The 25,199-nt window shown below is 45.3% G+C and overlaps 1 protein-coding gene across 7 annotated transcripts in view; it reads right to left on the bottom strand.

Annotated features, from left to right (window-relative positions):
• Positions 1-25,199, bottom strand: part of SH3KBP1 (SH3 domain containing kinase binding protein 1) — a 354,705-nt gene that overhangs the window by 296,842 nt on the left and 32,664 nt on the right. For 3 of the 7 annotated variants that reach the window (XM_055376721.2, XM_055376717.2, XM_055376718.2), the window contains exon 2: positions 5,934-6,091. In XM_055376721.2, the coding sequence (XP_055232696.1) occupies positions 5,934-6,091 (158 nt within the window). Of the gene's footprint in view, positions 1-2,934; positions 3,009-5,933; positions 6,093-25,199 lie in introns of those variants that run through there. The other 4 variants (XM_055376725.2, XM_055376720.1, XM_055376723.1 and 1 more) reach the window with 4 other exon arrangements.

A 25,199-nucleotide genomic window follows, 5' to 3' on the forward strand; every position in this document is an offset into this window, starting at 1 on the left:
CTAACCGTCTAGGAATGCAGCCCAGTAGGTCTCAGCCTTATTTTACCTAACCCCTATTCAAGATGCAGTTGCTCTGGTTCCAACGCCTCTGACATTTCCCCCTTCCTTTTTATAGGCATGGTGGAACTTTCTAGAGGGATAGAAATAGCATTGATCTGGGTGGTGGTTATAGAGGTACGCACTTACGTAGAAACAAAAAAAAAATCATCAAGCCATAGACATATGACTTGTGCATTTTACTCTACATAAATTTCACCTTAAAAATGAATACTTTTGTAAAGGGGAGGGAAAAAGAAAAATGTATTCCAAAATAAGTGGGTGGGGGCCAGGCATAGTGGCTCATGCCTATAATCCCAACACTTTAGGAGGCCAAAGTGAGAGGACTGCTTGAGCCCAGGAGTTCAAGACCAGCCTAGGCAACATAGTGAGACCCTGTCTCTACATAATTTTTTTTGTTTAATTAGCCAGGTGTGGTGGCTCACACCTGTGGTCTCAACTACTCAGGAGGCTGAGGTGGGAGAATTGCTTGAGCCCAGGAGTTTGAGGCTACAGTAAGCCGTGATCACGCCACTGCACTCCAGCCTATGTGACAGAATGAGACCCTGTCTCAAAAAAAGACATGGGTGGGGAGAGAGAGAAAGAAAAGAAAGAGAAGGGAGATTTTAAAAGATTCTTCTTCCATATTTACAATAAATAAATAAGGACAAACTAAATAAAAGAGAGACAAACCTAAAAAGGCATGTGGCCTAGCTGGGTACATTTCTGCATAATGAAAAATAGCCCAAGAGCTGACAAAGCACAGGTATCTTCTTAACAATGGGATGGCCTGCTACTCAGTATACCAGGGGAATGGCTGGTATTTTTCTCTTGAGAGATTGAGACAGCACTGAGATGAAGGTGGATACGAATCCCAACACTCTGGAGGACCACGCTCAAATGGGATACTGAATAAGGATCTGCTAAATGAATCAAGAAAATGTTTGGCAGGGCATGGTGGCTCACGCCTGTAATCCCAGTATTCTGGGAGGCCGAGGCGGGAGGATCACTTGAGGCCAGAAGTTCAAGACCAGCCTGGGCAATATAGCAAAACCCCATCTCCACTAAAAATACAAAAATTAGCCATGTGTGGTGGTGTGTACCTATAGTCCCAGCTAGTCAGGAGGCTGAGGTGGGAGGATCACTTGAGCCTAGATTGACACTACAGTAAGCCGTGAACATGCCACTGCACTCCAGCCTGGGCAACAGAGTGCAACCCATCTCAAAAAAAAAAAAAAAAGAAAATGCTTAAGGTAGGCTCTCTGACAGTGGTAACATGGACAGAAAGGCATGTGGGTATAAAAATGGGATTCCTGACCGGGTGTGGTGGCTCACACCTGTAATCCCAGCACTTTGGGAGGCCGAGGCAGATGGATCACCTGAGGTGGGGAGTTCGAGACCAGCCTGACCAACATGGAGAAACCCCGTCTCTACTAAAAATACAAAATCAGCCAGGCGTGGTGGCACATGCCTGTAATCACAGCTACTCGGGAGGCTGAGGCAGGAAAATCACTTGAACCCAGGAGGTGGAGGTTGCGGTGAGCCGAGATCACACCATTGCACTCCAGCCTCGACAACAAGGGTAAAACTCCATCCCAAAAAAAAAAAAAAAGAAAGAAAGAAAGAAAGAGATTCCACAAAATTACCCAATTCCATCTGGGGACACATTATTCTTACACTACATAGGACATGCATAAAGGCACTTTCAAAAGTGCACACCTATGCCAATATGATTACTATTACTTAAAGATGCATTTTCAGCTTTTAGAATTCTCTACAGAGTCCTGGTTATTGTTTAACTCCACTGCAACCACCTACTGAATTTTCAATAATAGGCCTAAAACATTTCCAGTGGGTGAAGACTTGAAAATAGACTCAGCCATCTGAAAGAATAGAAGTTTCTTTTTCTGCCAAATGTGACAGCTACAAGTAGCGCAGCCCCAGCCACTCCTGCTACATCCTTTCTGCCCTAGGTAGAGCAAGCATCTCTCAAGAGCATGTCTTCCCCTCCCTGGAAGTGCTCCAGCTGAAACTAGAGGACACCTGAGCAGGTGAGCGCAGGGCAATTCAGGCCCAGAGGAGAGGACCCATTCCCTCACCCAGTGACCAGCACTGCAGCACACTCACTGAGGGGCTGGCCACTGTGCTAAACAATTTCCAGCATTCTCTGGTTTAATCCTCTGAACAGGCCGATGAGGTAGTCGGGTTCTCAAAAGGAAACAGATGGCCCACTCGAATTAGGGTAATCTCAGGTGGGATTAATACTCTTTCACAGGGTGGGTGAGGTATAAAGAAAGCCCAAGGTGGTAGCCCGGGACTCAAAACAAGGAAGCCCCCAGACCTGAAGGAATGAGGAGAGAGGGGTAAGGAGGAAGGTGAGCCTGACTGGAGCAGCCACCCATCCCATGAGGGACACGGCCAGCCCAAAATCCACATGAGCAGGGAGTTGGTGGGATAACCGCCTCCCCCCGCCCCCCAATCTCACTGGCCTCCCTCCCTGCCATCTCCCACCAGGGCTTCCCTTGAGCCAAAGCCCATGGGAAGCCACAGGACAGGAGCCTGCTGCCATGCCCACACTGGCCTAGCCCAAAGCAGAGCAGGTGGGGCAATGCGGAGACCTTCTGGTCAAGACATCACCTCCATTTCACAGCAAGGAGTCCTCTCCGAGCAGGGGGAGGGTCAGGTTCCAGCTCTCGCGTGGGCAGTTCCTACACTGCATTTCCCTGCCCTGGTTCCCTCCACAGTCACTGACAGCGCGCCAGCCCTATGCTATGAGCAAATTCCATAGGCTTTCTCAGTGCCTTCCAACTCAGTTCTCTGAATCTGTAGATTTGTAGTTTAAAATCAGGTGACACTAGGCCAACAAGACACATTAAAGGTGTTCAAAATACGACCTACCCTCAAAACTGGAGCTGATGCTGCAGTCCCTTCTCCTTCCCAGGCTCCTCCTCTCTCTTTCCCATGGTCCTCCTCTCCTTCCCACAGTCCTCCCTCCTTCCCAGGGCCCTCCTCCCTCTTTCCCACAGTCCTCCTTGCCTTCCCACATTCTTCCTTCCTTCCCAGGGTCCCCCTACCTCTTTCCCATGGTCTTTCTCCCCTTCCCACAGTCCTCCTTGCCTTCCCACATTCTTCCTTCCTTCCCAGGGTCCCCCTACCTCTTTCCCATGGTCTTTCTCCCCTTCCGACAGTCCTCCTTCCTTCCCAGGGTCCTCCTCTGTCTTTCCCACAGTCCTCCTTCCTTCCCAGGGTCCTCCTCTCTCTTTCCCACAGTCCTCCTCACCTTCCCAAAGTACTCCTTCCTTCCCAGGGTCCTCCTCTCTCTTTCCCATGATCCTTCTCCCCTTCCCACGATCCTCCTTCCTAGGGTCCTCCTCCCTCTTTCCCACCATCCACCTCGCCTTTCCACAGTCCTCCTTCCTTCCCAGGGCCCTCCTCTCTCTTCCCCACAGTCCTGCTCACTTTCCCACAATCTTGCTATCCTTCCCCACAGTCTTCCCTCCTTCCCAGGGTCTTCTCTCTTTCCCACAGTCCCCTTCTGTCATTCCTTCTTCCTTCATCTTCACTCTAACCACTGCCCCTTTTATCTGGAAAAACCCTCTTTCCACACTAGAATGCAGCTCAACTTCAGGGATGCTCCTTTCCTAAAACTGGGGTCTTTGTTGGGATATGCAAAAGAACTCCCATTCACACCTCAACAGAGTCTGTGGTGGCCCAGATGCAGCACTTTCCCACTCTTAAAATGGGAGAGAGCGGCTGGATTCAAGTGTAGTCCAGTGGGGGGAAAGCCTATATTCCTACAACTCCAGAAAGCAATGTTTAGCAGCATGTTCCCTACAAAACTCTCCCCAGCCTTCTCACACCAAAGAGAAAAGAAAACAGAAATGCTAGCAGGATCACCCTGAGACAAGATCCTAAAGAAAGATTTAAATAGGTTCCTATTCATTTTCGACTCTGAAAGGGTAGTGACTGGAAGTCCAGTGTCCATCACACATTTTTCATCAACAACCCCTTGTCATAAAAAAACCCCTCCCACCCAGCCCTCAGGGCTCCTTTGGTGGGGGTCACCTGCTTCTCTGGGCCCAAGGTTCCCCATACTACCTGCCTCCCTGTATCCAAGGCACAGTCCTCTTAAGTATTATCTGGTAATACGGAGACTACAGCAGGGGACCTGGGGACTTCTGCATGCAGGTCTTCCCACTGAGGACAACCCATTCTTCTGAGAACAATCCATTCTTCTCCAGTATGAGATAGAAAGTTTATGGCAAGGGGACTTCTAGGCCTAGTTAATATTTCCCATGAGGAATAGCCTCCAGGTGATCTTTTTCTACCCAACAATTCAAAGTATTACTTACAACTGTGTGGTAATTTATTAATATGAATGAGTTACATTTTTATAATTAACCTGTAGATGACTTCTCCAAAAGGCATAATTTTCAAAACATTACTGAAGAAGTAAGTCTTGTTTAATGCTTCATGGACATAAAGGGGTAAAGGAAAATAATATTGCTCCTATCAAAAAGGCAATATGAGCTGGGCATGGTGGCTCACACCTGTAATCCCAGCACTTTGGGAGGCTGAGGTTGGGCGGATCACTTGAGGTCAGGAGTTTGAGACCAGCCTGGCCAATATGGTGAAACCCCATCTCTACTTAAAAAAAAAATACAAAAATTAGTCGGGCGTGGTGGCACATGCCTGTAATCCCAGCTACTTGGGAGGCTGAGGCATGAGAATCATTTGAACCTGGGAGGTGGAGGTTGCAGTGAGCTGAGATCGAGATCATGCCACTGCACTCCAACCTGGGCAACAGAGCAAGACTGTCTCAAAAAAAAAAAAAAGGCAATATGAATACAAAGGTGGAAAACATTGCATAATTTGAATTCTATATTCATTCATTCGTTTAAAGCATTCCATAATTTGGATTCTACATTTATTTATTTGTTTATTTATTTAGAGACAGGGAGTGCTCTGGCATGATCACGGCTCATTGCGGTCTCAACCTCCTGGGCTCAAGTGATCTTCCCACCACAGCCTCCCAAGTAGCTGAGAATACAGGTGCACAGCACCATGCCTGGCTAATTATTTTATTTTATTTTTGTAGAGACAGGGATCTCCCTATATTGCCCAGGCTGGTCTCAAACTCCTGGGCTCAAGTGACCCTCCTGCCTCAACCTCCCAAAGTGCTGGGATTATAGGCATGAACCACCATGTCTGGCTGAATTCTACATTTAATTTAATTGTTATTTAAGTGGTCAAAACTGAGTTTTACCTCCATTTTGCAAGGAATAGAAAAAAATAAAATTCTTTTAAACTTCCAAAGCAAATAAACAAGTACATACAACAATTTAACAGGCTTTACTATTTTTTTTTTTTTTTTGAGACAGTCTCGCTCTCTTGCCCAGGCTGGAGTGCAGTGGCACAATCTCAGCTCACTGCAACCTCTGCCTCCCAAGTTCAAACGATTCTCCTGCCTCAGCCTCCCAAGTAGCTGGGACTACAGGCACATGCCACCACACCTGGCTAATTTTTGTATTTTTTTTAGTAGAGATGGGGTTTCACCATATTGGCCAGGCTGGTCTCAAACTCCCGACCTCAAGTGATCCGCCCACCTCAGTCTCCCAGAATGCTGGGATTACAGGCATGAGCCACTGCACCCAGCCTTAGCATATCCTAAGAAGTGATACACAGTGGAAAGAGATCATCCTGAGCCTCAAAAAAGCAATTTCAAAACAAGTATCCCAGATACCAAGGGCAAAACTATACATGCTTCTCTTGATATCACAGAGGAGGGCAAGCCATTCCCTAAGAGAGTTCATGCAATTCATCCTCAAGTGCCCCCATAGACTTTGGTCAGCAGAGCCCACACAGGAGACAGGAAAAGGGTTTTGCTTTGTACTCACTCTTACAAAGTTGTCAGGGAACAAACCTCTCCTGCCGTTGATCTGTCCCTCCCACCAGCCTCCATCCTCCTTCCTGATGTTGGTGATGATTTCACCCACGCTGATCGTCAGCTCATCATCGTGCTGGGCCTGGTAGTCAAACTCCACTATGGCCTCCACTGGAAGGAACAGGGAAAACAGAGTAATTTAGGTCAGATGTTGGAGAAGGCTGAGGTCCAGTATCCCTTGAAGGCCAGTAAAGTAACATTAAAGGGACTTCCCCTCTACAAATATTCAAAATAACAGGGCCACACACAGTAACCCAATTTTGGTTAACCTGAAGCCTATAGCACAGAAACCACAAAGTGCTGGTCCGTGGTCAGGCACAGGCAGGGTGGCCTACAGGTCTTGGGGCCAGCAGGCGCTTCAGAGGGGAAGCTGCATGATGACAGCCAGCTAACAACATTTGCCCCACCCAGAGGGTGTCCAGCATTGTCTCCCCGAGCTCAGAGTACAGACAACAGATGTCGGTTTGACTTCTGGGTCTCCCATCCCCCGCCAATACTATGTGATGCTAACCTCTCTGGGTCTCAGTTGTACAAAATGTCAAAGCTAATAATCCCCATCTGATATGGTTTGGCTGTGTCCCCACCCAAATCTCACCTTGAATTGTAGTTCCCATAATCCCCAAGTGTTGTAGGAGGGACCCAGTGGGAGGTAATTGAACTATGAGGGCAGTTACTCTCATGCTGTTCTTGTGATAGTGAGTGAGTTCTCATGAGATCTGAGGGTTTTATAAGGGACTTTTCCCCCTTTTGTTTGGCATTTCTCCTTCCTGCCACCATGTGAAGAAGGATGTGTTTGCTTTCCCTTCTGTCATGATTGTTAAGCTTCCTGAGGCCTCCCCAGCCATACTGAACTGAGGCAATTAAACCTCTTTCCTTTATAAATTACCCAATCTTGGGTATGTCTTTATTAGCAGCACAAGAACAGACTAATACACCATCCTACAGAGGTAACACCCATCTTGCAGCAACAACACGTGTAAAGACAGGTGGCATAGAGGGCCTGGCTGGCCAAGCCAATGTCTCAGACCGCCTACATCAGAACCACAACTGCCCTCTCAACAGATGAGCTCTTACGCATCAATTCCATGTTACATTGTTTTCCTGATCTATGGCAATCTCTCATACTTGGTAATGAGCAAAGGCAACAGGTAAGAAAGGTGGGTCTTCTCATTGACAAAGTGCCAATGCAAATTAGCAGCATTAACCAATCCAAAAATTAGTTAACTTATGCAATTCATTTAGACTGGACTTCTCCTCATGACCACCTCAATATGAACCAATTTCATAACCCTTTTTTTTTTTTTTTTTTTGAGATGGAGTCTCACTCTGTCACCCAGGCTGGACTGCAGTGGCGCAATCTCAGCTTACTGCAACCTCCACCTCCCACGTTCAAGCGATTCTCCTTGAATGCATGCCACCCCACCCAGCTAATTTTTGTATTTTTAGTAGAGACGGGGTTTCACCATGTTGGCCAGGCTGGTCTTGAACTCCTGACCTCAGATGATCTGCCCGCCTCGGCTTCCCAAAGTGCTGGAATTACAGGCATGAGCCACCGTGCCCAGCCACCTTTTCCTTTTTTATTTGCAGATCCGTATGAATGAATGAATGAATGGCAAATGAATGAATACAAGGATAGCAAAAATTAGATAAAACCCCAAGTGGCAAATTAGCAATTCAGAAATTATGGTAAAATAATGGAAGAGGAAAAGTTAAATGAGCTCTGTAAAGCATGCATATGCTAAAATTAACTCAAAATAGTTCACAGACCTAAGTGTAAGAGCTAAAATTGTAAAACTTTTTATAAGAATGGATAGGAGAAAATCTTAATGACCTTAGGTTTGGCAAAGATTTCTTAAATAGGAGACAAAAAGCACAAATGAGTAAAACAACAACAAAAAAAAACCAACTTCAATACACTGAGATAGGTTTTAAGCATCCATTGAGATGATGGGAGAAAAAAATTACAATGTCTATTCATTTTGTTTTAACATTAAAAAAGTAATAATTCAACTTCTCTATTGTTCCATTGACAGAATGACACAGGTTCCTTCACCCAGTCTCCAGGACACACAGTCAGGGATCCTTCAAGGGGCAGGAAGCAGCCAGAGGGACAGTGGAATCAAGGAGTACCACCAGAGCAAGCACCAGCATTCCATGTGATGCTAACTTCTCTAGGTCTCAGTTGTATGTCAAAGCTAATAATTCCCATCTGATATGGTTTGACTGTGTCCCCACCATGGGGTGCCCTGCAGTTCTCTGGTGCCTCCTGGTAAAGCTTCCTTATGGCTATGACCCCTTCTTGCTGAAATCACCCTCACAAAGTGGGTCAGCTGCTTGAAAAGATTTGTGTAAAGAAAGTAGGAGCTGTAGACAACACGAGGCCAAGTGCCAAGAAAATGGGAGAGCTGGCCGGGCGCGGTGGCTCATGCCTGTAATCCCAGCACTTTGGGAGGCCGAGGCCGGCGGATCACGAGGTCAGGAGTTTGAGACCTACCTAGCCAACATGATGAAGCCCTGTCTCTACTAAAAATACAAAAATTAGCTGGGCTTGGTGGTGGGTGCTTGTAATCCCAGCTACTCTGGAGGCTGAGGCAGGAGAATCGCTTGAAACCGGAAGGCGGAGGTTGCGGTGAGCCAAGATCATGCCGCTGTACTCCAGCCTGGGGAAAAGAGCGAAACTTTGTCTCAAAAAAAAAAAAAAAAAAGAAAAGGAAAAAAAAGAAAGAAAGAAAATGGTAGAGTTGCCACTTCAGCTTCTGCTGGGAGCTCTTTGCCCGCCACATGGGGAAGACACATCAGATCTTACAGGGAGATGGCCCCCAAACACTCAGTTATCAAGATCATTCGTAATATGGGTTTCTTTCCACCCTTGACATTGGTGTAAGTGTGGAACCATCAGGATTAGCAAGATATTTTAAAACTATGTACCTGAACCATGAAGAAAATGTCTTCATTTTTCCACCAATGTCTAAAGTCATACAATACTCAATTTTATGTGTTTCAAAAGTTTGTTAAGCCTAATATTAACAGTGTAGGAGCTTCTCTGGGGTTTTCTTGATCTTCAATTAGTACAGGAATATATGTACACAATCTATACATAATTAAGAAGATACTAAAAAAAAAACAATTTTTTTTTTTTTTAGACAGGGTCTGGCTCTGTTGCCCAGGCTGGAGTGCAGTGGCACCATCTCAGCTCACTGCAACCTCCATCTCCCAGGCTCAAGTGTTCCTCCCACCTCAGCCTCCCAAGTAGCTGGGACTACAGGTGCACACCACCATGCCCAGCTAATTTTTGTATTGTTTGTAGAGACAGGATTTCACCGTGTTGGTCAGGCTGACTTCAAATGTTCTGCCTGCCTTGGCCTCCCAAAGTGCTGGGATTACAGGCATGAGCGACCACCCTGGCCATTGCCCTTTCTTTAAACTTAAGTAATCATGCACAGCCTCCTTGCCTTCTGGCCACAGCTAGGTCCCGACTGCCTCCACATCACCTTCCAAGCTCTTCTTCACCCAAGGCCTCTCTGGCCCCTGCCACTGAGGCAATCCCAAGCTGTGTCTTGTCTTCCCTGTGAGCCCCTGAATGCCTTCTGGGTATAGATCACCCTTAGTTCTGCTGGGGCCCCTATAAGCATCCATGACATGCAGTAGGTGCTCAATAAAGACTTGATCAACTGACCGCTCAGCTTGCATTTTATGATGATAGACCGTTCCCAGCCCAACAAAGGTGCTACTAAAATGTCAAGTGTCAATCACATTTTGCAAATTGAGTCATATTCTTCCGTGCACTAAGGGAGCTTGCTATTTAAAATATCCTGTGGTTAATTCTTTTGTAACATGAATAATTACTTCCTGCTTTACCTTTCCTGTCAAGATGAATTTTTTTTACATATCAGGTTTCTCTAAGAAGAGGAAACCTGTGGCTTTGTTAAGAGCTCATAAATCATGAGGATATGTCTCTCCTACCCACTCTAAGGGCTCTTTCCAGTGCCCTCTGCAAGCCTTTGAAAGGTTTAGAACTTTGATGTCCAATACAGTGTCACTGCAAATGTGGCTAATGACTACTTGGAATGTGGCTAGTCTGAACTGACGTGTACCATAAGATACATCCCAAGTTCCAAAGACTTGTTTAGAAAAAAATAATGTGAAATAGCTCATTATTTTCACATCAATTGCATGTTGAAGTGATGTTTTAGATCTGTTGGGTTAAATAATTATTCAAATTAATTTTACCTTTTTAAAATTTTATTAATGTGACTACTAGAACATTTAAAATGACATGTGGCTTGTATCACGTCTCTATAGAACAGAATGGTTTAGGATAATACTTGGCAAACAGGTGGTGAAGATCTTGGATGATACAAACACAGCCAAAATTATATCACAAGAGCCCAGAAGAAAGTCTATGCCCCCAAAACCCATTTCCTTGCCTTCGAGAGGCTGCAGGTAACTGCAGGAAGGATGAAACATTACCTATGATTTTTTTTAAGTGGTACCCTTTGAGAAATTACCTCTGGGTATGAGCAGAAAATTAAAACATTAAGCTAAATAAAATACATCAGAGGTGTAATTAGGATAACAGTAAACAAAATCCCATATTTAAAGACACCATAAATTACAAAACTTAAGAACATCTCCCTGTCAGAAAAATACCACCCTCCAGCTGTCTGCTGTGCCAAAAGCCAGCCTCCACAAGTTTGCTACATCTACAGTCACTGCAAAAACCAATGCTACAGTTAACCCCATGTTACAAAAAGACAGAGCCAGGGGAGATAAGAGATCTGCTTAGAAATGTAAAACACTTCACCCTCCCCTATCTCTACCTTCAAACTTGCTGGAATGTCTCCTCCCCCAAAGATGAAATGGGTGGTTTTTAACTGTGGGTTGGCTAAGGCAGCTGCCTAGCAGCTTCTCAGGGCCAGCTTCTCACTATGGCAGTGGTGGTGGCGGTGGTATATCCGTGGCCCTGCTCTGTGACCCAGTCCCTCCCTACCTCCCTCTGCTCACTGTCCTTCCTGTCTCCTAGGACCAGTTCACCTCACTATAATTTCACACTGACTTACCCCAACTAGACTGCAACCTTCATCTGGGAAAAGCCCTTATCTTTGCCAGGATTCTAAATTCCTCACCTAGCATCCTGTCTGCTTCAATAAATATTTGAATAAACCAGAAAGCATGAAGGAGAATGAAAGTTTCCAATTAATTTCCTCCGCTGTATACACATATACACAATGTCACAGAGGTCTCAGTGCAGTAAGCTTTAATCATTTCAGAAGTAGAAATGTTACACACTTACTGCTTTTGCACTTATTCTGTTCTGTGAATTCTGAAGAATAAATTTTTAATTTTAGTGTTTTGTTTCAGTCCTCTGAAGGGCATAGAAAATCAAGAAGTAATTTTTTGCCAAAAAAGACTTCACCAAAAAAGATCATGAGTACTGATCATTAGAGATGGAAAGAACATCAGATATCATCTAGTCTATTTTTTTTTCCTGAATTTTACAAATGAGGAACTGAGGCCTAGAAGGTTCCATGACTTAGGCTTAGAGACATTGACAGGTACATAATGGCAGCATCAAGCCCAGGTCTATGTTCTCCTAAATTATGGTCCACTGGAGAGAAGGAAGGATTTAAAAGAGAAAGCAGAGAAACCTGAGACCAACAAGATACAGACTTTCACACCATTGATGCGGGCAGAGCGGGGGGTCTCTTTTTTTCTTTCATGTATAACATAGTTTCCAGAATACCCAGAAAAAGTTACACCAGTCAGGAACATATTTAAAAAAAAACTATGTTCAAATCTAAAAAGACAGAAAACCAATCAGTGGCTGCCTAGGGCCGGGGATGGGAATGCGGATGGACTGCAGATGGGTATGAAGAATCTTTCTGGGGTGACGGAAATATTCTCAAATTAAATTGTGGTGAGAGTTACAGGATGCTGTAAATTTACTTGAAAAGTATTAAACTGTACACTTAAAATGGGTGAAATTTTATACCTCAGTACAGCTTTTACAAATAAAAATTGGCCGGGCGCAGTGGCTCACACCTGTAATCCCAACACTTTGGGAGGCCGAGGCGGGCAGATCACAAGGTCAGGAGTTCAAGACCAGTCTGACCAACATGGTGAAACCCTGTCTCTACTAAAAATACAAAAATTAGCTGAGTGTGGTGGCACGTGCCTGTAATCCCAGCTACTCAGGAGGCTGAGGCAGGAGAATAGCTTGAACCCAGGAGGCAGAGGTTGCAGTGAGCTGAGATCACGCCACTGCACTCCAGCCTGGGTGACAGAGCAAGAATCCATCTCAAAAAAAAAATATATTAAAATTAAAAGTCTAAACAATATATATTTAAGAATTTATTATTGTAGATTGTCGGTCATTGAGGTGGTAGACTGTGTTTGTGCCCTAGCAGGAGAACACGCCCCATGCAGGGAGGGGAACTGTTTGGGGGAACTTCCCCTCCACCATGAGATAGTTTGATGGGACTGTCCATCAACATGCCCTGCCCTCTGCCAGCCAATGTATGACATAGGACCCAACTATGATCAAAGCAATGTGACAAACACTGGAGACGGCTGGAGCAGATTCCCCCACCAGGGCTCTCAGAAGTGAGATCCCTGAAGCTGCCCAGTTGACATCTTTCTCAGACCTGATCCTCTAGCTTCTCCTTCCACCCTATAAACTACCCCAATGCCTTCTGATAAATCCTTTTTGCTACCTTACTTAAGGAAGAGTTGGTTTCTTTTACTTAAAACCAGAGAACCGTAACAGATACTCGTGCATCAACTTTTTTTTTTTTTTTTTTTTTTTTTTGAGACGGAGTCTTGCTCTTGTCCCCCGGGCTGGAGTGCAATGGCGTGATCTCGGCTCACTGCAACCTCCACCTCCCAGGTTCAAGCAATTCTCTTGCCTCAGCCTCCCGAGTAGCTGGGATTACAGGCACCTGCCACAATGCCCAGCTAATTTTTGTATTTTTTAGTAGAGAAGGGGTTTCACCATGTTGGTCAGGCTGGTCTCGAACTCCTGACCTCAGGTGATCTACCCACCTCGGCCTCCCAAAGTGCTGGGATTGCAAGCGTGAGCCACCATGCCTGGCCATACATCAACTTTACATACACACAGACTCTTCTCTATGCAAGTCTGCACAAGGCCAAGTTCTTACCATCCAGTGCCCTCCCATTAGTGTCAGGGCTGAAGGGTTTGGGGGCCTGAATTTCCCAGGTCAAGGCCACAGGTACTGTGGGGATCTCCGCGTACAATAAAGCTGACCTACATACCAGCCACGTTTTCCTTTTGGTGTCTTCACAAACACACCACTAAGGGACATCAACCCAACAAGCAGGTAATTCCCAAGACCTGCATCTTAAAAACCGAACATCAGCTTCCCCAACAAAGACAGGCTCAGAACATGGACCCCAGTGACAGACAGTCCCTGGGCCCGAACTCTCTCCCTGGGCAGGAGGCAGCACACCTGTGGCTGGATGGCCTCTGGCAGGATTCAACAATGTCTGTAGCAGGCCCAGTAGCAGCTCAAAGAATTGGGGAGCAGCAGGGAAAGCAGAAAAGAGATGAATCAAGAAAGAAGAGAAAAAACAAACCCGGCTGTGTGAGAGGAAAGAAAGGCCCACCATTGCCTGCCTCAGACACCATTAAGGATACTCTTGTCACTTGCTGCTTTCCACGAAGGCCCAAGGAACCTGAGCCTCCCAGCCCATCTCTCCTCTCTTGTCACCTCTAAGCATGAGGTGTAGGAGAAAGCCCAGCAGGCCTGGGAGCAAATTCCAGCTTAGACATTCACTGGCTGTGTGACATGGGGTGAGATTCCTAGCTCGAGCCCACTTTCTTTGTGTTTAAAATCAGAAGATGATCTGTGGCAAGGGTGAGACGTGATATCTGTAAACTGTATACAGAAGCTGCTCCATTAATGCCAGATGCTATCTTGCAGGTCATTATCATGCTATGCTGTGAGGGCTTCCCCCACATGCCCTCCCTACACACACCCTGGAATGGGAGCTCTTAAAGGGCAGATCTGAGCACCCTCTCCTCCTCGTCTGGTGTCTGGCACAAAGTAGGTGCTCAATAAATGTTGGTGACTGAGTGCACCATACGACACCAGGAGTGTCCTGAGAAAGTACTGACCTCGAACTATACCTTACCATTCAACTCAAAGAAATGCAGTTACAAATGTGAGCCTTGTTATTTAACTTGAAGGCTAAAGAAAGCTGATGATCAACATGACCAGTTGGCCACAAAACAAGTATACGCCATTGGTCCAGGCCTCTCAAGTTACTGTGATCAGCCTTGATTTCACTCTTACCTTCACCACAACCAATGCCTATATAGCAGAGGGGCATTCAATCAAAGATCAGAATGAAATGCAGGGCCTGGATGGGAAAGCATTCACAAGACCTGAGGGCCTTGAGTCCCCTACCACTTGCCTTCTGAAGCCTCTGCCTCACCAGGGGCTGTCCCTGGAACAAAACCTCAAGGAGCAAAAACAAAGGGTTATCAAACGCTTCCTGAAATTAACCTTTGCAAACCTAGCACACAGCTCTTTTAAGAATATGCATTAGAGGCCGGGCGCAGTGGCTCACGCCTGTAATCCCAGCACTTTGGGAGGCCAAGATGGGCAGATCACAAGGTCAGCAGTTCAAGACCAGCCTGGCCAAGACGGTGAAACCCCGTCTCTACTAAAAATACAAAAAAATTAGCCGGGCGTGGTGGCGGGAGCCTGTAATCCCAGCTACTCGGGAGGCTGAGGCAGAGAATTGCTTCAACCCGGGAGGCAGAGGTTGCAGTGAGCCAAGACGGCACCACTGCACTCCAGCCTGGGCAACAGAGTGAGACTCTGTCTCAAAAAAAAGAATATCCATTAGATAAACTGGATAAAAATAACTTGACCAGAAGAAGGCTTTTTAAGTGAAAAAGAAAGAATGGAGAAAGTGGGCAGGTGACTTTGCAGGTTAAAAAACAGGCCTGGCACGGTGGCTCAAGCCTGTAATCCCAGCACCTTGGGAGGCCGAGGTGGGCAGATCACGAGGTCAGGAGATTGAGACCATCCTGGCTAACACGGTGAATCCGTCTCTACTAAAAACACAAAAAAATAGCCGGGCGTGGTGGTGGGCACCTGTAATCCCAGCTACTCGGGAGGCTGAGGCAGAGAATTGCTTCAACCCGGGAGGCAGAGGTTGCAGTGAGCCAAGACGGCACCACTGCACTCCAGCCTGGGCAACAGAGTGAGACTCTGTCTCAAAAAAAAGAATATCCATTAGATAAACTGGATAAAAATAACTTGACCAGAAGAAGGCTTTTTAAGTGAAAAAGAAAGAATGGAGAAAGTGGGCAGGTGACTTTGCAGGTTAAAAAACAGGCCGGGCACGGTGGCTCAAGCCTGTAATCCCAGCACCTTGGGAGGCCGAGGTGGGCAGATCACGAGGTCAGGAGATTGAGACCATCCTGGCTAACACGGTGAATCCGTCTCTACTAAAAACACAAAAAAATAGCCGGGCGTGGTGGTGGGCACCTGTAGTCCCAGCTACTCGGGAGGCTGAGGCAGGAGAATGGCGTGAACCCAGGAGGCAGAGCTTGCAGTGAGCCGAGATCATGCCACTGCACTCCAGCCTGGGCGACACAGCAAGACTCCATCTCAAAACCAAACAGACAGACAACAACAACAAAACCTAGTAAAAAATAAAGACAACAGGTTAAAGCTGGATAAGCCTGTGTAGAGAATGGTTCTATACAACAATCACGGAGGGGAAAAATCAGTGGAATCTTAGAAAACCATTTTTTTTTTCTTGAGATGGAGTCTTGCTCTGTTGCCCAGGCTGGAGTGCAGTGGCGCCATCTCAGCTCACTGCAACCTCCGCCTCCCAGGTTCAAGTGATTCTCCTACCTTGGCCTCCTGAGTAGCTGGGATTACAGGCATGTGCCACCATGCCCAGCTAATTTTTGTATTTTTAGTAGAACAGGGTTTCACCATGTTGGCCAGGCTGGTCTAGAACTCCTGGCATCAAGTAATCCACCCACTTCAGCCTCCTAAAGTGCTGGAATTACAGGGGTGAGTCACCATGCCTGGCCCGATATTCTTATTTAATTTTTAGAGCCTCCAATTAATTCCCATCATTCTACTTTTTTTCAGGTAGTGTTACATGGAATCTCAGAAAAACACATTTTTTAAATGGACTTAATTGTAGTCTCCTGAGCTACTAGGCACAACTGTTCATGAAGCAATATTCTTTTCTTGTTTTGAGTCGGTGTCTTGCTCTGTCGCCCAGGCTGGAGTGCAGTGGCATGATCTAGGCTCCCTGCAACCTCCACCTCCTGGGTTCAAACAATTCTCCTGCCTTGGCCTCCAGAGTAGCTGGAATTACAGGCATGCACCACCACACCCAGCTAAATTTTTTTTTTTTAAGTAGAGATGGGGTTTCATCATGTTGGCCAGGCTGGTCTCAAACTCCTGACCTCAAGTGATTGGCCAGCCTCAGCTTCCCAAAGTGCTGGGATTACGGGCATAAGCCACCACATCTGGCCAGAAAACCAATTTAATAAAAAGTCTGTTTAGTCAAAAACGTTTAGCCACTTAAAGACATAACCTTTTTTTGTGCATGGAGAAGAAAGTATGCTGCTTTATATAAATATTTGACAGTGTTACATAATAAAATGGCTTGAAGATGAGTAGAGATTTTCCTGACTTTATAATGATAGCCTAGTTCTCAGATTCAAAAAAGACCCAAAGACAAGTGCCTGATTAGAAAGAGATCCCCTGTTTTTCTCAGTGAGAAGATCCAAAAGGTTGTGGGCTAACCTGAATATGTAAACCTCAAAACAGAAGAAGAAACAGTCAAGTGTCTGCTTATACTATGTATTAATGTAATTACAGATTATGTGAAATAAAATAATTAGAAAACATCGCTCCCCACCCCCCAACACCCTCTCATTTCATGAAACAATTTTATTATGGATAAGGTAACTGAAGGATTTGCTTCAACTATTTTATTCAAAATAAATTCATAGAGCCTTTATGGTACAGGATACTTTGTAAGGACTATAATGGAAAGCAACTCTTGCTTGTCTTGAGGATAGGATAGTAAGGCGGCAGGTCGGCTTTATATTTGGACATGTTGTATGAAAGAAGAAAAGCAAAAGCCTTCCTATTGATTTCAGTGTGGCTAAGCTGAATCAGCTGTAAGAGGCAGGGACCAAGTCAAAAGGAGGGAAGAACGATTCCACAGAAAAATGTGGTTGGTCAGCATGGTTGGGGGTGGGCAAGGGCTGAGTCACTCACTGCATGGCCTTCTGTTAAGAAACATACTTTCTCATAAGAGAGAGAGCAGACAGTGAGGTACGTGAGAGGAAGCCACGGTGAATCCTCACTGCTTTCTCCCCGGCAGATTTAATGTCCCATCTCAGGCTTCATTTATACTCCCAGGTGTAGTAATCCTGCTACCGCGAGCCCCTAGAAGGCAAAAGGGACATGTAAAATGGAAGCTGATGGGCCTCCTGAAAGAAAAGTCATATTGCCCAATGCATCTTCCTCCCTCAAGTGCTTGGCTGAGTGCTTGGCCCCATCAGGCACTCAAGAAATGCTTGTTGTCGAGTGGCGAGAAACTTGCAAGGATGATTTTGACAAGAAGCTGAGAATCTGAGAAGATGAGATCTGAGACAAATGTACAGGGATAAAAGCAGGAGATAACAGCAAAATAACAGCTCTTCAAAGCAGTCTAGAATTTCAAACTGTCATAAGTATAACTACTTTAGGCTCCCAGACATCTAATCTGGAGATACCATCTAGCATATCTGCAACACCATAATGTGCAGGTTATTAGGGAGGGTGCATTTCACGGTTTCATCCTAAGTTTCACCAATGATGTCACATAGTAATTGTGAGTCTATCAAGACAGTAACTACCAACATTTGTAAGTCATTTGAGTTGGTACTTTTTAATATTGAACAATAATTTGAACTAAAAAGTTGCTAGTCAAGTATCTACTTTACAAATGTTTTCTTAATCAACTACATTGTAAATACTTTATTGCAGCATCAGGAAGCCACTGAGTAAGTATGTGTCTATATAGAGTAACACAAAAAAGAAGTGAAGTTAAAACCCAACATTTGCTTTCCTTTGAAGGTTATAGCTTAAAGTTGGAAAAAGAGAATAAAACCTAAATAAACTGGATTGGGTTTAAAATTTTTGAAACCTTTCCCAAAATTGAAATATGAGTTAGTGAAAATAAGTAAATAAAATTAAAAAGATCAACAGCCTCACACCAAAAGACTCCTAAGAATAATGATCTATGAAGAGCAATGTATACATTTTTTTCTGAAATAATCACATTCAGTCTCCAAATACCGTTTTTCACAAAAAGAAAGCCAGCTACCCTTAGATAAATGGCTGATTTCATTTCTGGGGCAGGAAACCTGATAAGCCTGGACCATCTTGTCACACCAAGAAAGCAAGGAGGCCAGCAAACACCACTAGGGTCATGTCAAAACAACTCAGAAGTGAACCTGAAGAGGCTCCCACTGGCCACAAATGGGGCAACATGAGCATGATTAACAATAACTGCCTTGAAACAGCATTGAAAGTGCACTGAAATAATAACTGCATTAGTAACAATAACTGGATTGAAAGACATCAAATTAATTTGATGTCTCATATGTTATATGATATATCTTTCACAGTGATACTTTTAAAAAATCATTGGCCACCTTTGGAAGATGCTAGGGAGCCAACTCATTGTTTTGAAACTGGTAAATTTAAAAAAAGAATCAAACATTTGTCCTGCCTTTCCTATATGAATTCAAGATAACCAAATGGTTGATGAGAAATTTCTCTGTATAGGAATATTCTGGCTAATAAAATGAAGAAGGAATGAGAGAACTGGACAATCAACATTTTGCAACCTCTAATGCAATCAAGAACCTGAGCAATGGTCATTAGCAGCTGTGGATATTGATTGATTGATTGATTGATTGATTGATTGATTGAGACAGGGTCTCACTCTGTCACCTGGGCTGGAGTGCAGTGCCATTGTCATGGCTCACTAGAGCCTGGAACTCCTGGGCTCAAATGATCCTCCTGCCTCATCCTCTCAAGTAGATGGGACTACAGGTGTGAGCCACTGTATCCAGCTTTTTTTTTTAATTTCTTTTAAATTTCATGGCTTATTTTTAAAAGTTTTTGTTCAGAGATGAGAGTCTCACTATGTTGCTCAGGCTGGTCTCGAACTCTTGGGCTCAAATGATCCTCTGGCATCAGTGTCCCAAAGGGGTGGGATTACAGGCATGAGCCACCGTGCCTGGCCAGCTGTGGACATTACAAAAAGAGAGACAACCAGGCATCTGGAGCCTCATGATGGAAGTGTGTGTCACCGCTGGCAAAATATTCTTGCCAACAAACGGAACCTGAATCAGATCAAGCCTCTGGATTTACCACCAGTTTACAGGGGATACAGAACGCCCGAAAATATGTTAAATGGCACTCTAAGGAGGCAATCCGCAAAATCCAGGCTGTAGGACTGTAGGCAAATGACTTAGTTTCTTCAACAACAACAAAAGCAAGGAAAAAGAGATGGCAGAACCTAGATTACAACAGACTCAGAGGCCAGGTGCGGTAGCTCACACCTGTAATCCCAGTACTTCGGGAGGCTGAGGTGGACGGATCACTTGAGGTCAGGAGTTCAAGACCAGCCTGGCCAACATGGTAAAACCCCGTCTCCGCAAAAAATACAAAAATTAGCTAGGCGTGGTGGCACGTGCCTGTAATCCCAGCTACTTAGGCGGCTGAGGCAGGAGAATCACTTGAACCCAGAAAGTGGAAGTTGCAGCAGTTGCAGTGAGCTGAGACCGCCACTGCACTCCAGCCTGGGTAGCAGAGTGAAAAAAAAAAAAAAAAACCAGACTCAGAGACAACCAACCAATTAGAAAGTACAGACCTTCCAAATCGTGATTCAAACAAACACCTTTTAAAATATTTAAACTACATGTAAAAATTGGATATTTGAACTTAAATGTCTGATGATAAGGAAACACTGTTAGTTGCTGTATGTGTAAAAATGATTGTGATTATGGTTTTGAAAAGAGTCCTTATCTTTACAAAATATATGCTGAAACACTTCCGGATTGTTAAAATGCTCTACATGTGCAAGTAGAAGAATAATGTCCTACACTGAACTGAAAACATGCAAATCTTTATGCTGGCGTAACTCTAGCTGGTGTAATCACTATTTCACAAATGATTCAGCTGACCATGCTGGGCATAGCAATGCACCTGGAAAGGAAGATGGGGGTTTTAAAGGCAACAAAATATTAAATGTGTGTATTGTATACATATGTATGTTTCAATATTTGAATTTGTTATAAAGGGTACTGGGCATCTATAATTCTTTTTTCTTTTAGAGACAGAGTCTTGCTCTGTCTCCCAGGCTGGAGTGCAGAGGTGCGATCTCAGCTCACTGAAACCTCTGCCCCGGGTTCAAGTGATTCTCATGTCTCAGCCTACTGCATAGCTAGGATCACAGGCACGCGCCACCATGCCTGGCTAATTTTTGTATTTTTAGTAGAGACGGGGTTTTACCATGTTGGCCAGGCTGGTCCCGAACTCCTGAACGCAAGTGATCTGCCCGCCTCGACCTCCCAAAGTGCTGGGATATATAAGCTACTTAAAAAATACATATAAGCTACTTAAAAAATGAGTAAGTAGCACAATCAAAAGTGTGTTCTACACCAGATCTATGAGTGTGGACAAGGCCACCTCTGCTAACATTCTGAATTTGAGTTTCTTGAGATGTGTTTTACATAAGGAAGGCTGTTGTTTGCGTTGTTTAGGTGTAAAAGTGATATTGTGATTATGGTTTTTAGCAGAGTAATTATCTGTAAGAAATGCGTGCTGAAACATGACAGAAATCTGGTAGCTCACCTGGCTAGCCCTCAGCACCCTACTCTCTGAGAACTGGCCCTTTCGTCAGGGTGCAGCAAACTTCCACAGGCATCTCTATCTGTACCTGCCTGGTACTCCACATACCTTCACTACTCAGAGGCATCCCCCAGCCTCCCCAAGACCTACTGAATCTGAGGCTGCATCATAAGATCCCCAGGACACTCACACGCATGGGATGGTTTGGGAAGTGCTGGCCCATCTCACACTGGGTTCCTCACCCAGAGATGTTAGAATCCCCTGTGAAACTTTCTCATGCCTGTCTCCTCCACACCCTGGTTCCCATCAGAATGGGGCGGGGGGCAGAGTGGGTCATGTCTAGGCTGAAGATGATCTCCCAGGTGACTCTATGTACCCCTACCACTCTCCTAAATCCCTTTTGCAGAAAGAGAAACATAAGTCTGAAGCTGAACAAAAGGGTCAGGGGGTGCTTGCAGACCTCAAGCCTGACAAGGCACCTTTCAGTGCTATGAGCCTCCAGATCTGTAGAAGTATCAAAACAAAACAAACAGCAGCAAGAGGTTCCACATTAACAATGGGCAGATCCCCTTCCTCATCATTCACTGGGGGAAAAAAAAAACACTTAAAATGCAACACACAAATCCAGATATTTCACCAGCCCCTGTCCAGAAAAGGAGGAGGAATTTCCAGATCTAATTACATGTGATTACTGCCTGTGTCCGCCACTAGACTGAAAGCTACAGGAGGACAGACAGCATGTCTGCTTTGTTTGCCTCTGTAGACCCAGGACCGGCCTGATACCTAGCATATAGTAGGAACTTCATAAATATTTACCAAATGAAAATATACTCTTTTGAGACAGGGTCTCACTCTGTCACCGAGGATGGAGTGCAGTGGCACGATCATGGCTCACTACAGCCTCAACCTCCTGGCCTCAAGAGATCCTCCCACCTCAGCCTCCTGAGTAGCTGGGACTACTGGCACCTGCCACCATGCCCAGATAATTATTTTATTTTTTGTAGAGAAGGGGTCTCACTATGTTGCCCAGGCTGGTCTAGAGCTCCTGGCCTCTAATGATCCTCCTGCCTCGACGCCCTGAGTAGCTGGGATTACACGCATGAGCCACCATGCCCGGCAGAAAATATACTCTTAAAATCTTGTGTCAGGTGCCTTTATCCTCCTCACTGTATCATTTAACTGTAACGATCACTCTGTGGCCGATTGTGTTTTCCAAGATGGCTACAGCAACATCTCCTGTCCCTTGAGCTCTTCTAGAATGTGATCCAGCTGTCAACAGGAGAAATCTAATCTTCCTCCCCGGGCTTTGGAACCTGGGCAGGCTGGTGACCACTATGACCAACAGAGTGGAGGAAAGTGATGCTGTGTGACTTCTAGGCCATATTATGCAGTTTCCAACTCACTTGCTGGAATACCCCAAGACAGCCATGCTGTAAGGAAGCCAATTTGCACTGAGACACACCAGCTGGCATGCCTAGTTACTGAGTCATCCCAGCCTGGCCCGACATGTGAGGGACCCAGCCTTCAGATCGTTCCAGCCCCCAGCTGTCATGTCCACTCCAACCTCAGGCCTTTCCAGCCGAGGCCCCAGACACTGTAGAGCTGAAACAAGCCCTCCCTACCGTGCCCTGTCCAAATGCTTGACCCACAAAACTGGTAAGCATAATAAAATGGCTTTTTGAAGGTGCTAAATTTTGGAGTAATTTGTCACACAGCAACAGGAACTGGAATACGCTCTACAAGGTGCCTATTATTGTTCCTGGTTTAGGAAAGAATCCAACTCCCAGAGAGATCAGATAATATTCCAGCCGCCAGCCAGTCTGGACTCAAAGCCCGTCTTCTTGCCCCTGTTCCTGCTCATATTTTTTTCAATCAATAAAGATTTTCTGAGACATATGTTCCAGATACTGTAGCTGCACAGAAAAAAAAAAAAAAACCACGAACATACCCAATTGCACACATGAATATAGGCAGTAGGTTCAAATATGAAACCAGGCCAAATTAGGCCTGCTGCCCTTCTACATTCTTAGCTGACATTTTCTCAGACAGAATGGCTCTTTGATCCAGTAAGTACTTACTGACGGTCTGCGGGGACAGGGTCACCATGCTGGACAACAGGCAGATGAGTCAGGAATGCATGATCAGAGAGAAGTCAGAGAACAATAAAAAAAGAAGGAAGGGTATCTTTCTCTGGCATTGGATAAAAGTGAATCAACATTACAACAGTGATATAAAGACATGAAGATGAGAGTACACAAGCGAGTTGACGCCTTCTCTTAAACAGGAATCAAGGTCATCTCTTGGTTAGGGTCAGGTGAGAAGAGAATTTGAGGAGCTTGAGGAGAGAAAGTCTGGAATAAACTCACTGCAAAATGCACTACAGAATTTTCTTTTATCTCTGTCTCTGTGTATGTGTATGTATGTGCATGTGCACGTGTGTGTGTGTGTTTTAATTTACAAAAGAAAAAAGAGTGAGAGAGAAGTAAATGGAAGCATTAATGGATGACAATGAGGACCACTGCAGGGCCAGAGACAAGCAGGGCCCAGGTGCCCCAGGGCTGTGTCCAGGTAGGAGAGAAAGGATTTTGAGGTGAGCTCAGTGGCCTGTGGCAGGACTGATCTAGGGAAAGTGGGGAAGCTCAGTGCCTAACAGATGCCAAGACAGCAGGATACAGGCTTGGAGGGGGTGGTCAAGGAGTAGGGGAGATGGTGGTATGTGGAAACATTACGATGTCTCACCAACTGCATAGGGCTGGGTACCTAAAGGGTGGAAGCACACCCTGCGAGGATATGTGTAGGGAGCTTTGCAGACCCAGAAAAAAAATGGTAGACAGCACAGAAGCCCTAAAAGGAAGGAAGGACAATACAGTGTCTAAGGATGGGTGGGGGTTCTCCTCCTCCCTTCCCCCTGGCACATCTCTCACCTACACAACATTCCTTTTCAGAAGTCCCTTCTCGGCCAGATGCAGTGGCTCATGCCTGTAATCCCAGCACTTTGGGAGGCCAAGGCAGGCAGCTCACCTGAGGTCAGGAGTTCAAGACCAGCCTGGCCAACATACTGAAATCCCATCTTTACTAAAAATACAAAATTAGCCGGGCGTGGTGGTGGGCGCCTGTAGTCCCAGCTACTTGGGAGGCTGAGGCAGAAGAATCGCTTGAATCCGGGAGGCAGACGTTGCAGTGAGCCAAGATTGCACCACTGCACTCCAGCCTGGGCAAAAGAGAACGAAACTCCATCGAAAAAAAAAAAACAACAACCAGAAGTCCCTTCTCAAAGACTCTCTCTAGAACACTGTCCTCACAGAATGGGAGACTACCTGTCCATACAAGTCTCCTGGCATTAGCAGCCTTTGGAGGGTCTTGAGGTTAAACCTCTCTTCGAAACGACAATTTTTCTTTCTTTCTTTTTTTGAGATGGAGTCTTGCTCTATTGCTCAGGCTGGAGTGAAGTGGCATGATCTCGGCTCACTGCAACGTCTGCCTCCTGGGTTCAAGCAATTCTCCTGCCTCAGCCTCCTGAGTAGCTGGGACTACAGGCATGTGCCATCACGCCCGGTTAATTTTTAGTATTTTTAGTAGAGACGGAGTTTCACCATGTTGGCCAATCTAGTCTCAAACTCCTGACCTCCAGCAATCTGCCTGCCTCACCTCCCAAAGTGCTGGGATTACTGGCGTGAGCCACCACGCCCAGCCGACAGCTATTTCTTTAAACATACCTAGAACTAGCACTGAGTCAAACAAGCTGGACTCACCAGTCTACGAGAGCGATGTGCCTTCATGTATGTTAACATCCCCTTGGAGTCAACCACATAATAGGTCTGGAATGAATATTGATTGTGTAAATGAGTGTTGCCTTTGAAAGATATTATGGGTTTGAGGAAGTTCCCAGTCTTGATCCTGGAACTCAAAGGCCGCTTCAATACGGTACAGGTTTGACATTAACAACATCACCTGCACTTATACCTGGCTCTAAGTCTAGCTGGATAGTCCTGGTCCCCATCTCCCCATACGCTCTTCCCCCAAGAGCCCCATGGATGCTCCCATCCATGAAATCTCCTTCCCAACTCTTTACATCACAAAGTGCCCTCTAATCTCTTGGTCTGAGGTCACCTTCAAAACCCTTTTTCAGGCCACCTGTCATTCCATCATTCTCAGACTTACTAACTATAGCGTTCACTAAATCACTTTTACTCCTCATACACTGCTTTGTAACATCTTTTGAATTATTATCCCAGACAAGGAGTTGGTAAGCTTTTTCTTTTTTTCAGATGAAATGTCACTCTGTCACCCAGGCTGGAGTGCAGTGG

Source organism: Gorilla gorilla, chromosome X, assembly GCF_029281585.2.
Source record: "Gorilla gorilla gorilla isolate KB3781 chromosome X, NHGRI_mGorGor1-v2.1_pri, whole genome shotgun sequence".
Classification (NCBI taxonomy): domain Eukaryota; kingdom Metazoa; phylum Chordata; class Mammalia; order Primates; family Hominidae; genus Gorilla; species Gorilla gorilla.